The sequence below is a fragment of the Pelecanus crispus genome, chromosome 12 (assembly GCF_030463565.1).
Source record: "Pelecanus crispus isolate bPelCri1 chromosome 12, bPelCri1.pri, whole genome shotgun sequence".
Classification (NCBI taxonomy): domain Eukaryota; kingdom Metazoa; phylum Chordata; class Aves; order Pelecaniformes; family Pelecanidae; genus Pelecanus; species Pelecanus crispus.
This window is the reverse complement of record NC_134654.1, coordinates 8,460,221-8,476,557: the sequence shown is the minus strand read 5'-3', so window position 1 is coordinate 8,476,557 and position 16,337 is coordinate 8,460,221. Positions and strand designations below refer to the sequence as shown.

Sequence of the window (16,337 nt, the reverse complement as noted above, 5' to 3'; positions counted from 1 at the left end):
AGTAGAAATGTTGAGGAACTGGCGTTAGCAACAGACAACTATTATTTCCAGTTCAAACTCCCCTTCTGTATAAATACCAAACCTGTTATATTAACTGTTGAAACAGAGTAATCAAATAGTTCCATACCACAGACTACAATATTATTCAAGCCTGAAGCTGTTTTACTTCAGCAGTATTTTAAAGGCTAAACAACTGTTGAAAGGGAAATAGAGAATTTGAAAAGTGTTTCTGCAAATAAAATTGTAAAAGGTTAAATTAGAAAATACTGCACTGTTGTCTTCCAGGGGCTTGCAGTAGTACCTAGTGTTGTTGGGTTTTGTCACAAAGGATTATTCAAAGTAATTTCGCTGTCTAATATGTATCTAGTTTAGATTCTGTGTAGACAGGCGATCTGTCAATCACACTAGTGAGCATATCTCATAATCTGATACAACTGGAGATTTAAGTTAGAAAAGAATCCAGCAGTTTTATATATTCAGCAGAGACGTAAAAATAAAATATGCCGGATGCTCTGCTGGTACAAGCGACTTGAGTGAAGCTGCGCTGATTCACACCAGCACAGCATCTAATTGGTGCCAACCTACCATCCAGCTCCTTGACCAAGTAAAACTCCTGAGGGCAACTGGAGGCCGAGTCTGCTTCTCGGGATGCCCCACTGGTGTGAGAGCAAATCTAGAGGAGGGAAAGGAAAGAGAGGAAGACAAGTCTTTCATCTGAAGACCAGGAGGTGGTTCTGTGTCTCCGGCATTGCTCTCCGTTAAGTAATAATGAACCGGTGCTTGTTGTGCAATTTAGACAATACCTGCCTTTCTCCTTCCTCCAGTTTGTTTTCTCTATTCTGTGGTCTCCTGTTCCCTCCTTTGTTTCTTTCTGCCTGTATTTTTTGCAGCTTTGTCGCTCAGGTCAGCAAGATTCATGCTATTGATAGCTATAAACTGAAACTGCGAAATGGTGCAATTTGACAGAAGTAGTGTTTCCATTCAGAACAAAGCTGGAACAAATTGGGAAGAGAGAAAACCATATTGGTAATTGGATACATTATTATAAAGATAGCAATCATCCTGGTTGTTAATCTTCAGCATAGCTCATGGGAAAGGTAAAACCTACTCAAAATGTACAGTAAACGCGTCTCCCATCATGCTTTATGCTATTTTCAGTCCATTTATTGGATAGAAGGACATCAGTTGCCTTTATCAGAGACCATGTAATGGTGTTTTCTTCGATAGCCAGAAGGAAGTACTTGCTTGAGCAGCTAGCAGAGAATAGGCACATCACCTATATTCACTTCTAAAGCCAAAAGCATCTAAAACATTCCCTAAATACATCTCCCACTTGAATGCGATGTTACTGCAGAGTCAACATCAGCTTTTCTTTTGCACAATGTGCATGTCCTGTACTTAGATAAAGGCAAAAGGTAAAAATAAGATGCATTTTTGTCCAGATTCTATCACTAAATAATGCCATCATAAAGCACTGAGCAGATGCTACAGGTGCATTTGACAATGTAGGGAAGCAGGAATATTATATTTGGGTGCCTGTTAGTAAATGTGCTTGGAGGAATAGGTAAGCAGCTTCGTAAGAAATAGTAAATTGGACATTATTGGCCTAGTGGACATCTTGTTTCATGCCAGTAAATCCTTCAAAGGGCCACGTAGGATGTTGTCTTATACTCCATAGTACCAGTTACCAAAGTCAGACTGGGTAGAGGGGACAGACAATTTAGAGAACTTGAGCTTTTCAGCTAAGTTTGAAACAGGTGTGGATTTATCTTCTTTAGTCTGTTATATTCACCCTAATACATGTTCAGGCCACTGGAAAATTACCATTCTCCACAAGGCAGGAGCTGATGGTCTGTCATTGCTGTGGTGGTAAACAGTAATTTTCCCTTGATATATGCCTGTGGAGTGACACCTGTACATAAAATTGCTCACTGTACTGTTTTATTTTCAAACTGGCTTAAATCTGTTTCACTGAGTATAGACTGAGGTAAGTTAAAGAAAAGCATTTTATAGGTTCTTACAGTGATGGACAAAGGTACAGAATAAGTAAGGGGAGAAATTAATATATACCTAGATTTTCCAAATTACTGAGCTCCTCAGCTCTTTCTGCAGTTAAGGAGAATAGTTGATGCTGAGTGTCTGAGTGTCTCTGTAAAGAAACTCCTAAAGATGAATCCGGAATGTTGCTATAGCAAAAATTGTGAACAGCGTCCAACTTTTGAGGTTATTTTTGTTTTAAAGAAAATAAGCATGCAGAAGTATGTGATTTTAGCATTGTTGTAGAATGAGGCTAGATTGTTCATTTTGGGGTTGTAACTACTCAAAGCCTAAAGTAACTTTTCCGGTGTGACATGGTGATTCTAAAAAAAAAAAAAAAAAAAAAACCCAAACTAAAAAAAACAGTGACCTTGCCAAGATATATGTGCTGATTTTACACATTGTAACTCCAGTGACGTTATTGAGTAAGTTAAAATATTTGTCTGTATTTTTAGAGGATCTTTAATCAAAGCACAGACAATTCTTCCTGCTGATTCTTCACTTCACAGTTTAAAGTATTGCCATTCCAATAAAAATGAATGACACCTAAGATGCCTGCAATTAAGGTTTCTAATTTTGGATAAATTATCTATTTTAACTCCATCAGTAAAAATAAGTAAATTGTTGCAGGTGCTGTATTTCCAAAATGCCAAACTGTCTATTATTATTATTATTATTATTATTTATTTGGAGAAACAATTATAAAACAGCTTACACGAGTTGTAGAGAAGCGGAGTTAATCAGTTAAGACTTGGTCTTTAAGGAAGCTCTTATTTCATGCTTTGTTAAACATTTTTTTTCCAAGTAAAATACAAAATGGCAAGTTGTGCTCTTGTGCAGTGGGAGCAGAGCAGCCTGTTTGCGCATGTAGCAGCGGTAGCGCTGCATGACCACAGCCTTTAGCCTGGCTTCCGAAGGAAATGAAGCTTCCCTGAGCTTGTGGTCTGTTTTACTGCCAGCCTGCTTGGTGATCAGTTTGCAGGTCGTCAGTTCCCCTCCTAAATTAACTTGGAAGCTGATGATTGACTTCAACAGTAATTAACGGCATTAGAAATCCCCAGCACAGGGAGCTCTGGTGAATCTTGCAGGAATTGGGAATGGGTAGGAGAGACAAATAATCCATTGGAGTGGAGGGCTGCAGGTTGAGTGAGCAGCAGTTGCCTCTCCACTTGCTGGCTGCTCAGCCAAATATGTGTTGCTGGAAAGCATCCATAATCTGTATTTCCATTTGTGGGCTGGGAGGTGAAGAGATGACATTTAGGGGATAAGGGAGTGACCGAGAAATATTGCAGGAGGAAGTAGCAATGGGGGGCAGCTACAAAGCACGGATGGGACAGCTGATATTATTACAATAGATACTGTCTAAACAACTTCATAGGAACAATCGATAGGAAGCAGTGCTTTGTTTGTATTTAGGCATACGGGAGAATGTGTTATTTTATCCACTGACTCACCTCCATGTAGACCATCACAGGAAACAGCATGCAAGCTTTCAGAGTATTGGGTAAAACTCTGGTCCTACCAAATCAGGTCTTGTAATTGTGCTGTCTTGTTGCTTTATAGTGAGGATTTTGCTCACTGTGGGAATCCTATAGACTCTAAATCATGAAAATGGGTAAGAATACGCCCGACTCCACCACTTCAGAGGCTGTTGCTTGTTTTCTTCTGTCAGGCCAGTGCCGAGCACCTTTTTGGAGCAAGCCAGTATTGACCACATCTATTAAATTTTGCACAAATGATAGCTGCTCTGTTTAATTGTGTAACAAATTAACGGACATCTAAAGCTCTGTGAGTAGACTGCAGAAATCATCAACTCCTGCCAACAGGAATAAACACCCAGAGAGCAGGGCATGGACTCGGAGCTTTAAAGTTCCTACGTGCTCTGCAGGGACATGTTCTGAACGTATGTGAAGTTCATGGCAGGTGAGAAAGTGTTAGGGTTTACAAGTTTGGGAGTAAATTGAGCTAAGTTACCGTTAATAAAACAATCACTTCGCAAAATTACTTGCAAAAGATGCTTTAGATTAGGGTTTCTCACAGTGCGGACCACAAACCGACTAGTGGAATAAGTGAACAGAGAGGGGTCCTTTGCATTGTCTGGTGCAAGGTGCACGTTCTTCCTCCTTATGTTGGGATCAAAAAGAAATGAGGGGATGGAAAACCTGGGAAACAGTGAGAAATTTGCTCTGTGTATGAGGAGAGCAGCCTTCTATTAGAAAGACCTCCAAAGCTCATGTTTGGGTCCTTGGCAAAGAATGATTTCATCATCAAATCTAACTACAGAGTGTACCCAAAAGAATCAAAATGAGTACAATTCCAGGGAATGTAAGGTTTAATAATGATGCTGCCTTAATGTGATTAATAAGACTGCTGATTTCCCATGTCTTATCAGCCGACTATAACACTGTTTTGTGTATTTGTTATCTCCATTATGCGTTGTAGTACGGGTAGATAAATAGAAATACCATGGAGGCGACAGGAAACAAAACAAAAATAATCAAACATGTTTATCACTAGAGCATTAAAATGGCTGCTGTGGCAGACACCAGATGAATTATGCAATACATAACTTAATTCTCTGGGCCACAGATGTTTCATTTTTCCTGCAAGAAGATGATTGAACCTTGAATGACAGTTTCAGGCAGTCTTTGATTGCTCTGTGGGTCACATGCTTGATATGACCTGCATTTGAGTTGCTTTCTACATGCTGTTGCTTTATAAAACATGTAAAATTGACATCATGTTGGCTGCTCAAGGCCAAGTCAGGAGTAATTCCATGCTTTTGATATGCTTTGTGTGCAAGTGAGGGAGAGGGAAGGGTGTCTGTGTTTAAATTCTGGTATGTGATTGAATCAACTGAAGTCAGGAGAGGGGAATTGCAGCAAGCTCTTTCAATTTGTAACAGGAGGCACTAGGAAATAAGAGAGTTTGCCGCATCTGTGTCATCTTGCATTGTTAGAAAATCCTCAGAGCCATAGTATTGGATCAGGCGGTGACTCCTGCTACCCAGAGCATAGCACAGCGCAGAGTGGCAGTGGTCAGGAAGGCAGCTGGAAATGTTTGTTTGTCTAAATCGGCCACTCTGAGCATGAATATTCAGCATAACCTGAATCTGGAGATTATGTTCCTCACCCTGAGGACTTGGTCCTGCAAATCTGGTGGGTTTGTACTGATACCGGTGCAGTATCTCAATGTCAGGACATTAATGCAAGTGGGATTCAGGCATAAGTACATCAAAAATGAGACGTCAGAAAGTTCTTTCTCCTTTTCTCCATAGTCTCTAAAGTTAGGGCAAAATGGTTAAACCAGAACTGAATTGTGAGGACTCCTCTCTTTGCCTGCCAGTACTAGAACATGCAGGAGCATGAGCCCACAGCTCGTGAGGTTGCAGACTTCTCACCAGTTCCCTCAGAAGTTAGTGGAAACTGATTGTTAGGCCCGTCTAAACAAGGTTATTTGTTTCTGCAAATTTCAGGTGCAAAAATTATCTCATATTTCAGCAGCTTTCTTTGAACTCCTCCATGGCCCGAAGGATTGTCACCAGTGGTCTGAGGTGGGATGAAACCCAGAATGATCCAAATCTGGACAGTCCTAATGACTGATTTTAACACTACTCATAGGGCTTTGCAGGGTAAAGCAAAAATACATCGTGAAGGAAGGTATGTTTGATCATGAGACTGGGAGAAAAAGGATTTATTGCATTTCTTTTCCTTTCCGTAATGGGCAGCGTGATGGCTGGACAGAGAGTTCACAAGAGACCTGTTCTTGTGGAGAGAAAAACACAATGAAAGTTGAGTAAGAGGTGTTTAAATGAAGGATCGAGCAGTATGGGGAGCTAAGATTCATATTGGCTGTGGTATTGCATGTGTAAATACGTGCCACGTAAGAAAATAGTATAGTCATCAAAAAAAAAGATGTACCATCTATTTCTATATTGGGCTACTTTTTAATACAACCAATACACCTTTTCTTTATTCCAGCTGCTTACGTTAAGCATTCTTCTTTGCAAAGTGTGCCAAGGTCATGTGTGTGTAACACTATGGGAATTACAGCTCTGGGGTTCTATGGGTTGACATTATCTGTTATATATAATTCTAAATTTTTCTCTTTTATTGAGCATATCAATTAGTGTCACTCATCAATTTCTCTCTGTAGAAATGATTAAGAAAACACTGCTGATCTTTAGAAACTCTGTTCCCTAGTGTAGCACTAGATTTCTATTGTGTTTAAAACTTTATAATTGCAAACATGACTTTCTTATCCTTGAAATCCTGACTTAAGCTGTGAAAGAGAAAACAAAGTGCTGTGCAGGTTTTCTTGGAGAGCAGTTTTTCTACAGACTGAAAGATGTTTTATTTTATAGGGTCTTTTTCTTCTAATGATCGAGATGATTCTTGTCTTGTATTGTCCAGGTATTGCTCAATATCTTGGGCTTTATAAGCAGTTTCTTTAACCTTTATCAATATTTGATGATCACTTGACATCTTTCAAGCGCCTAGGACATCATTTATTTGAAGATTATACCTGCAGCTGGTGCAACTACTCGATCCTGGTACTTACGATATTAACCTGGTGTGCTTAATGAGAAATCTTTGCATGAGATTTAGTTTATTTTTTCAGCTTGAATCTGTATATGGTGCACTGCATGGAGACAAGGCTAGCAATGAGAGGAAACTAGAATTAATTCTAATAAAACCAAAAAAAAACCTGAAAAAGCATTGAGTCTCTCTCCTTTTTGCTAGGGAAGGAACTTGATTTAGTATAGGATAACTGCAGAGAGGGGTCTGGACAATGTACAGTGGACATTTAACCATTCCCCAGGTTAATCCAGATGACGTGTTGTGTAATCACTGGAGCACCTGAAACCAGCATTTCTTTGATCTCTCAATTTAAAGCCTTCAGTGTTTCACTGCTTAGCAGAGAGAGGATTTTTTCTTCAATTGAGTTCCTAGGAAAGGAAACACCCAATTCATTACTAAAGTTGGTGGATTTATGAATCCCTGAACAGAGAAATTCTTTTACAAGAGGCCTGGATTTATATGACATTGGAAAAAGGATTATCTGATCTGAAGATCCTTAGAGGATTGCTGTGAAAGAAAATATTAACCTATAGCTCTTGCAATTTGAAAAGTAGATTTGAGAACTCAGTAGTAAAAAGTCTGTGAGTTCTTGCCCTTTGACGTGCTGGTTATGCTGAAATAACAGTTTTTCCTTTCTTTGTACAACCCTTGTGTCTGTTACTTTTGGAGGTTGTATTAGCAATAAAGGTGGATTTATCTAGTATGGATGTTCATTAGATTAGCATCATTATGAATACTAAAAATGCCTAAACTATGTGTACAGTGATACTCATAAGGTGCAAGTGTGTTTTTTTTAATATTACCTTCTATACGAAACTTTCTAAGAACTTCAAAGAAAGTGTTTGGTTCTTCTTTCTCTCCTAGAAATTAAGTAAGCCAGCGCCATGGGCAAACCTTGGCATGGTCACTGAGGTGCAGGGATTAGATGAGGGCATCTACCAGCAAAGCTTAGAAAGAGTTTTGAATTTGGGTAGGAAATTTATCATGCTTCTTTTTTGCTTGAAGAAAAAATAAAATTGAATATTCAAATGCTGGAATGCTCGTGTGCCCTGAGTGAATGCTGTGATCATTGGGCTGCAGGCAATTTTGACGTTCTTTAGTGATCTGAAATTACTTCCTAGACCCAGGAACCTTCCCTGATAAAAATTTTCTTGAAACTTGAAAAAATTCAATGAACAGGGGTTTTTTGCCTTTTTTTTTTTAGTGCTCTGGCCCTTCTCCTTCTTTTCTTCCCTTCCCAAATGTCCCAAATAACTCTTCACATTTAGTCTTGTGCTAGCAAAGTACTAGGTTATACTGCCTCTAATTTTAAGAGGCTAAAATGTTTACCTAATTTGGCCAAAATCTGCTCTGTGACGATCATAGATATATGTTACAAGTAGGATTTTTCTTTTTTTCTTAATTAAACATAAATGCACATTGGTTGATAATGTATGCTTTTAGTTTGAAATTGCCTGCGTAAATGTTTTAGTAATTAGAACATTTTAACAAGCCCCAGTGGCTCCATATACCGTTTGCTTTGACCAGTAAACTTACACATGTTTTTAAAGAAAACAAATGTGTGGGAAAAAATGTTGTTTATTTTTTGCCAAACCAAAATATTAATCTGCCCCGCTAGTGAAGTTTCTTGGCCATGCCACTGACTGCAATTTCAAGTGTCATCTGTATTTTTCAGTTCTTCCATGTATAAAGAATCCAACAGCAGTTTCCTTCAAGGTTCAGTAAGTTTGAATGTTTAGGGGGCTGTAGCCACAAGATTTGGCAAACCATTCACTTGTCATGTTAGTAAAAAAGGAATTGTTTCTGCCTCTTTAAGCTAGTATCTAAATGAAGGATCAACTGGATTTTACTCATAAAGTCCAGATTCTTCTTGCTTGCAAGTGAATAGCTTCATGGTGTTCAGGGTTTTCATCTGATTTAGTTTTATTTAGAAAAAGAACTGAGCTTCTTCCATGTTACCAGTTCTTGAATTTGCCTGCTTGTTATGCTGTTCAAACCTAATCGGTTATCTTGATCTTAAAAAGAAAATTGAGCCTTTCTGTGTTTTTTATTTCCCATAAGCAATTGAATTGAGAAGTGGGGTGTTTTTTTCTAAAAAATCCTTAAGTAGTTTTTTTATAGATGGCATGTTAGCTTTGAGGGCTCTTTCATGACTGGTAAAAGCTTATACCTTGTAAAATCTATAGCTTTTAATGTGTTTTGTTTTTCACTTCGAACACAGTAGCAAGAAATAATACAATATTTCATGGTTGTGCTGTTTCAACAGTTCAGATTCTTTTTACTTGGTGATGCTTAGTCTGTAGCTCCAAATGCTTGGGCTTAAAATTTGATTTCCTAAATTTCTTAGCCTGAAAGTGTTGAAACTTAGAACAAGCTATCTGTAATACAGACTGAAGAACTGTCTTGCTTACATGATTATGTTTCCTCTAACACAGGAATTATAAGGAATTAGATCAGATAAATGATTATACTATCTGTGGAATGAGAAAACACAGGGTAGATCGTATTTGTTCCTGAAAACAGCTTTTACGCACTCTTTTTCTCATGATCTGTTTTAATGTTAAGAAAGTATCACCCTTGACAAACCCTGAACAATGTTGGGTTGCAATGTAGAAATCTGCTGTAAAACACCATAAATATGAGCGTATTTTAGAAAAAGGTCGTCTTGTTACTAATTGCCCTCATTCTCTGTATATCTATCTGAAGACAGACAGAACTTACGGGGTTTTTCTCCTTGCCTTCAGCTCTTGGGGTGATGGGGGAGTCCAGACCAAGTCGCGTGTTGCTTCAGGAACGAAGAAAGTTAAAAGTAAAATCATCAGATCTGTGTCTCTTATGAGTGAGCTTAGTTCACATGGAATGACTTTGGTCAGAAGTTTAGGGTCGGTATAACCACGGATTTGCTAAACTCGGCCATTGTTCCCTTCAAGGGTCCCACCAGATTTTCAATGAAAACCCGCGGGACAAGATGCTGGCAGCCTTGAGCGGGATGGTATTTTGCCTGCTAAGTAGTTCCACTGAAATAAAGAGAAATATTGAAATAGGAAGGGCTGAAAATGAGCAAATGTGGCGGATGGTGAATACATCAAAAATGACCTGTGTGGGACTACTTCGGTGAGCCAAAGTGGAGTTTCCTCATACCTTGCAGGTTTGAATTCGACACGGTGCTTTGTAAACAATAAATCAATGCAAGTTGTTTCTGTGAGTGCATAAAAGGTGTGAGAACTGTAATTTATTTTATAATAAATACTTCTGGTGAGCAAACAGTGAATGTAGCTATTAGAGACTTTCTCAAATAAGTGATTTTAGACTGCTGAGTGCCAGCTACTGATGTGGTAGTTGAGCTTTTAAAATGAAAAGACTGAATTCCTTTTGAAGATTCTTCTGAATGCTGTTGACACTTGTGCTAGGAAAGAATATAGAGTAATTTAATTCATTACTTCACTTAAAGATAACATTTATGGTTGCAGCATTAACCTCCATTGGTGTGCAGACTGCTAGGCTGGAGATGTTTTGCTTGAATTTTTTTGGAGATGCTGCTTCCTTTTATTAGGTGCGCGGCAACAGATTGTCTGCGGAAAAGCTAGGTAGGAAAAAATGTATGAGGGAAAGGGGAGTTCAGGATCAGTCAGCTGGTGTGCCTGGATACAAGGACAAAGGGACAATTTTGCCCTTGGCTACAGTTTGACACTTCTACTGGATTCAGTCAGAATTATCTGTGCGCGCTGAAGGGCAGAAATGTCATTTTTATGGCGTTCTATATCCTTGCTCGCTTTTTTTTGTAATTGGCTGCGTATACCAGTGCTGTAATAGAGCTCTTAAATCCTGACCCCGGCCGAAATGGCATACAAATACCGGTATTAATACTTCTGTCCATTTTAAATACAGGATTGTCCTGTGTCCTTTCCCCTCGTTTTTCAGGCACTGTCCTGTGTTTCAGCCTGTTTCACTGGCAGCCGTGCACCCTCCCGCTGGCCCAGGGTGCTCCTCTGCTTTCCTGCTCTTGTCCCATCTCCCCTTGGCCCTTTGGCCTCAGACGTCCCCCTGTTCCTTCTCTCTGCTGTCTTCATCCGTGTCCCTACCCTTGGCTCCCTTCACTTGCCTCTGCGACCTTTAAAGGTGGCTGAGGGTCCTTTGACGGGTCCAGACCCCCTCACACTTCTGCCCCTTCCCACTCATCTCTTCTGCATCAGAGTCATCTTCTTTTCTCAAAAAGAAAAAGTTCCCTTGGCTGAACTGAAAAAAACCCTTCTGCTCCCAAAGCAGGGCGCTCTTCCTCTCCTGGTCCGAGGGTTTTGTGCTTCCGAGTCCTTTGCTCTTCTCAGGTTCTACAGTTTTTCAGACCTTTGGCTGATACCTGGCACCCCCTGTTTGGGAGGAAAGGCAGTGATTTTACTGTTCTCCAAACCTTACAGAGAAGTGAGCGGAAACTGGATTTGCTTAAGCTGTAGCTGGTGTGTTGGGATGCGACATTCCCAGCTCTGATCTGGGAGGCATGTGACATAATCCAGACATCATTTACTGGCTCCATATAACCTGAGGCATTCACACATAAATGCAGCCTGAATGCTTAAGCTTATTTAAAGAGGATCCTTAAACTATCCTGGCTAAAAATATTTGTAAAATGCTGGGAAACAATTTTTTTTTTTTTTTTTTTTTTTTTTGTGCATTAGGGTGCTCTCTTCCCTCTTATCTCTGTTACAGATACATTAGGGACATCTTTTCCATGTGAAATACTGTAATTTCTGTAAGTGGGTTAACAAGTATGTTGGGGCTGGAGTCTAAAAAAAAAGATATTTCACAACTACAGAGGCTAAAGAGATCAAAAGTGTTATTGCAGGCTTATGTTAACCTGTCCAGGTTAGTCTTCTGGCTACTCCCTGCACGCTTTGAATCCTTATTTGCCCAATGAGTGATTGTTCAATTCAGTAACTAATGTCTATTATTTATTATTAATTCAAAACATGGTGTGCATGATTTCTTTCCAATGTAAGAGCACATTAGCTTCTCCTGCACAAGAAAACACATGTTAATCTGTTTTCCATTATTGTCCAAAAGATTGTTTCAAAAGGCAATTCATGTTGCCCTGACAACATTAAAGGCTGTAATTAAAAATAATTTTCCATTAATTTATATACATACACATTTACTTATTACGATCTTTTACTGCATTTCCCTAAGTGTGCATGCAGAAACCTAAAATGCTGTTGAAGAGTAAGTCAATATTCAGTGTAATGATCCAGTGTCGAGTGTGCCAGTACCCTGATGTACTTCAATTAACCATCTTTCCCAGCAAACACCTGCATAGAAAAATGGATCTTCTGTGGGATCAGCAGAGAAACAAACCCTAACTTTTCTGCATCGGCAGAGGAAGGGAATTCCAGTATTTCACAGCTTTTACTGATAATGATCTGCTACAGATTAAAAACAAAACCCAGCCATTATGGTGTTGGCAGTTTGCAAAAGGACTTGCTGGTTAAAGCTGCTGTTCATAGGAGATGAGGATAGTGTTTATTGCTTCCATATGGTCTGGAGATATAAGACAGGCAGAATGTCTGGGGAGAAGTAATATGTCATCTTGCATTGATACAGAACATACTTCTAGGTCTGTAGGTCCTTTTCCTGGTACCTTTCACAGGTGAGAGCATGAATGTGAAATGTGTGCCCATGATTCAGCGTGATGATAAAAAAAGATTGCTTGAGGATTGGATCCATTTGTGTGAGTGAAGTCTTAGAAATGTTGGCGTTTTTAATGGGTGAGGGCTGGTAGCTGCCACCTAACACACGTATGTGAAGGATCTGTTTTTCCTTGACTAGTTTTCAACCCTTTGACTTTCCTATTTGGCTTTGTAAAGTGCATTAAGAGCCTGAGTCTAAGTATAGAGTTTCATAAATTTGTGTCAAAAAATTCTTTTCTACATAATGTAAAATTAAATTTCTTGGTCTCTTTGATCTCGTGATATTTTTTTTTAGCCAAACTTAGAACCAAACTTCTAGGCACAGGCACACTGAAACAGAAGAGTAACAGGCCACTTTTGTGTGCACGTATACAAGTAGTTGACTGAAGAACTGTAGTCTTTGACTTCTCCATAATTATTGCTTGTGAAGCACCTTTACATGTAGGAAAAGGTGCCTTCTGCAGAAGGTTGGGGAACTAAGATCTTCAAAGATCTAATCAATATGCTCAGATACTTATTTTATTGCACAAAGGGAACAGGCAAAGGAATTAGAGACTTGCAAACCCCAGTCCACAGAGCTGAAACCCAAGAGGATTTCACCAGTCAAAAGATTAGCTGATCAGTCTGTGTCCTTTTAAAAAAATATTGAAAATTGGTATTGTTTGTATGAATGTTGCAATTGTACTGTGCATGAACTCATGTAGCAGGCATTCTTCGTGTGATAACAGTACTTCTGCTCTCTTGTTCTCCCAGGGCTGATGAAATCGAGATGATCATGACAGACCTTGAAAGAGCCAATCAGGTATGATTTTAAATGAGTCCCTCATAAAATTCTAAGTGTGACTTTGATTTTTTTTTTTTCCTTCTCTTTTGGATTTCGTGACAGTTCTTTTATATGCACTTAGCAGTCATAACTGTGTAGAGTAAGAAAATATGCAAATTTAGAGAAAAATACAGCTCTTGAGGGATACTTCATAAGGATTGTATGCACAGTAGAGTACTGCTTGCCATATATTTACCTTCTAATAATTTAAACTTAAAATTCCCACTATAGTTATTCTTGGGTTTATGCTTCTAAATCCATCATGCTGGCCCCTACTTGGACATGCAGGTAACTGGTTTACCCAAATTAAAGGGCTTCTGTGCTGCAGCAGTGGCAGGGCTGCCAGCAGCCTGACCTAGGGAGGCCTGACCTTCTGATGCAGTTCCAGCTTTTGTGGACTTCGCTGGCTTTTCTTTTTCCTTCCTTTTCTGATATGTTGTACTGGTGTATTAATGTTTAGCAAGGGTTGGATCAGACCGTGCCATGCAGGAGAACAAAGAAATTGTAATTTGTTCCTGCAGATGCTAATTTGGTAGACTGTGAAATGTCTCTCCTGCGTTCCCTCACAGTGCACACACTCCCAAGAAAGTGGCACAATCGTATGGAACTTTTTAAAATAAAAGGTTCCAAAAAAACCAAACCCAACAAGCAAGCAAAGTGCCCTTCCGGTCCAGTCTGTACTTTGGGTGACTACTTGAGGTGATGGAGGAGATGTGTATGGACATGCAGGCTTCACAGGTGATACATGCAACGGGTGATGGTTCCACTGAGGGAAACCTCAACCAGGCATTTGCTTATCAGTGAGCTTCATTAATCCCTCTGTCAGGTAAAATCAGAGACTACAGATCTTAAGTCTCTCAGGTTACGGTTTCATAATCCAGCTGCAGCTTACCTAAGAGCAGCTCGCTTCCAGGAAGAATAGCTGCACCTCCTTCCCCAGCGCGCGGTCCTGCCGCACGCCTCGCGCTGTCAGTAGTGGTTGTGGGGCCGCACCGGGAGCCGGACCAGGTCACTGATCCTGTTGAAAACCAACCCCCTCTCCAGCTGCTGGTTTGTTTTGTCTTTTTCCTTTTGCTAGATCGGCTTTCAGCCCCCCACGCTCCCCTGGTGCAGCTGACAGGTATAGCGAGTATATTGTCCTTTACATTAGTTCTTTATAAATTGGAAAAATACTAATGAAGCAGAAGGCAGATTTGTAAGTTGTTGGGTTGATTATTTAGCCAGTAAAAGAAAATTGGGGTTTGCACAGTGGGTTTTTAGTTCTCTCAAATAACTTTTGTAGACAGCATTAAATATTTATGAAAGTGCTAGTAATTATTTGAAAATCTGTAGACTTTTTAGAAATGATGTAGGTGTTGAAGATGTTCTGGTAGAATTATTTTGTGATTTTTGCAAAGGCAGTACGTTTTGCAAAGCTGTAGCTATGATTTACCCAGTCGTTTTTTTCTTTTCTCAGAGTAGAAAGGTGGTTGTAGTTAAAGAATAGGTATTTCTGATTTCCTTATTGCCATACTAAAAGGGAATGTATCTATTTATACAGAAATGCTGAAGATACTTTCCTATCTAACTGGAACAAACCTGCAATGGGTTGTTTTTTTTTACTTACGTTTTTTTTTTTCATTAGTCAAAACTTATAACTGCTTACGTGCATATCCCTTAGTTTGGTTGTAATTCAGCAAACTCTGGATTGGTATGTAAACATCAGTGTGCAGTTCATCTGAGCTGTCGTAAAGCCAGAAGAGGTGGTTCTGTCTCCCCTTTCCCCATGTCCCCCTCCTTTGCTTCCTCCTCCCAGCTGCTGTGCTCCTGTCCCCTCCCTACCAGCAGCTTCTGCAACTGGGGGACCCTTCATTGAGGCCATCGAGCTCAGTAACTGCAGAAGAGCCTGAATTTGGGGTGAAGGGGCCAGGTTTGTTTTCTGTGGCTTTAGCAAATTGAGGCAGCTCAACAAAACGCTGGAGAAGCAGCAGTGCCGAGATGGGGGATGCGAGGGGAGCGCGTGGCCTCGGAGGAGACAGGGAAGGGAAAGTTCGCCGGTGGAGGAGCAGGAGCAGCAAGCTGCTGGAGTAGCTCAGCTGATTTGCTGAAACATGCCCCTAGTCTTTGTCTTGTGTGATGCTTTACCTTTACAAAACACTTCTATAAATTATAACTAAGTAATCTTTGTAGCAGCAATTCCTGTGTTTTACCTCTTTATAGTTCAAAAAAAAATTGGAAGAAATTAAATCCATTGCACAGGCCAGAAAGTGAGTTTGCATCAGGCTGAAGTGTTACAATTGCAGAAACAAGTACTTAACATAATTATGTATTTAATAGTTAAATTAACATTTCCTTTTACCATTTCAGTAAGTACTTATTCCCCATTATTAAGGCTACCTTTAAAGAGTAATGCCCAGCATGACTCCTACTTTGAGGATAGACTGCCTTGCTGATTTTGATGTGATGTTTTGCTGCTCTGGAGTTAACCCTGACCCAAATGACTGGCATTTGGAGCAGAAATTTACAGAACAGCAAAATGTTTCCACCGAAATTGTGAAAAATATTTGCTGTAACTTTTAAAATACCTGCTATTTCTTGAAAGTCCCTTTCTCAGTTACTGCCCTTTCTAAATCCAGAGCTGCCATTTCTGAACTTCCCTTGCTCTATGTGAGGACACCTCTCTGACTCTTAAGAGGTGGGGAGTGCCAGTTCCCTTTCCAATCCTGCAGTAACAAGAGGGTGGATCTACTCATTGACGTTGATCCAGTTATCCGTATTCTGGGTGATGAAAGCCATAGGGACAGAGTGATGTTGTAATTCCCACCCTTGTGTCCTGTTGCGCGAAGCATGGACCATTCTTTGTAGTCTTCAGGCTCCATCACCTCTCTTCTGCTGTTTTTTCCTCATCTGGATCCTCAAATTGTTTCATGCAGGAGCTTTCTGGGCTTGTTTGTGTGCTATCATCCCCAGAAGAAATTACTAGCTCATAGAAATAATTACCTTTAAATACCAGTGAGCTTTGCAATTTTCTGCTTAGAAAGAAAAAGGGGTAGTGACCGCAAAGCTTGGTTTCTCTCCATTGTGTTGTTAACTCAAGGTATAAACTGAATTTTCCTCCAAACCTTAACCCTAACCAACAAGAGAAATAAATCCCTCACTTGAGCGGAGCAAGCTGGGGTGGAGGGGTTTGGAGGTGGGTGCTGGAGGCAGCGATGCAGTGGCAGCACGGCTGCTGGGAGA

General features: G+C 39.9%; 1 protein-coding gene across 6 annotated transcripts in view; it reads left to right on the top strand.

Annotated features, from left to right (window-relative positions):
- The window catches only part of CUX1 (cut like homeobox 1), a 286,475-nt gene that overhangs the window by 169,161 nt on the left and 100,977 nt on the right, over window positions 1–16,337 (top strand). For all 6 annotated transcript variants that reach the window (XM_075720282.1, XM_075720281.1, XM_075720283.1 and 3 more), the window contains one exon: window positions 13,049–13,097. In XM_075720282.1, coding sequence (XP_075576397.1) covers window positions 13,049–13,097 — 49 coding nt within the window. The remainder of the gene's footprint in view (window positions 1–13,048; window positions 13,098–16,337) is intronic.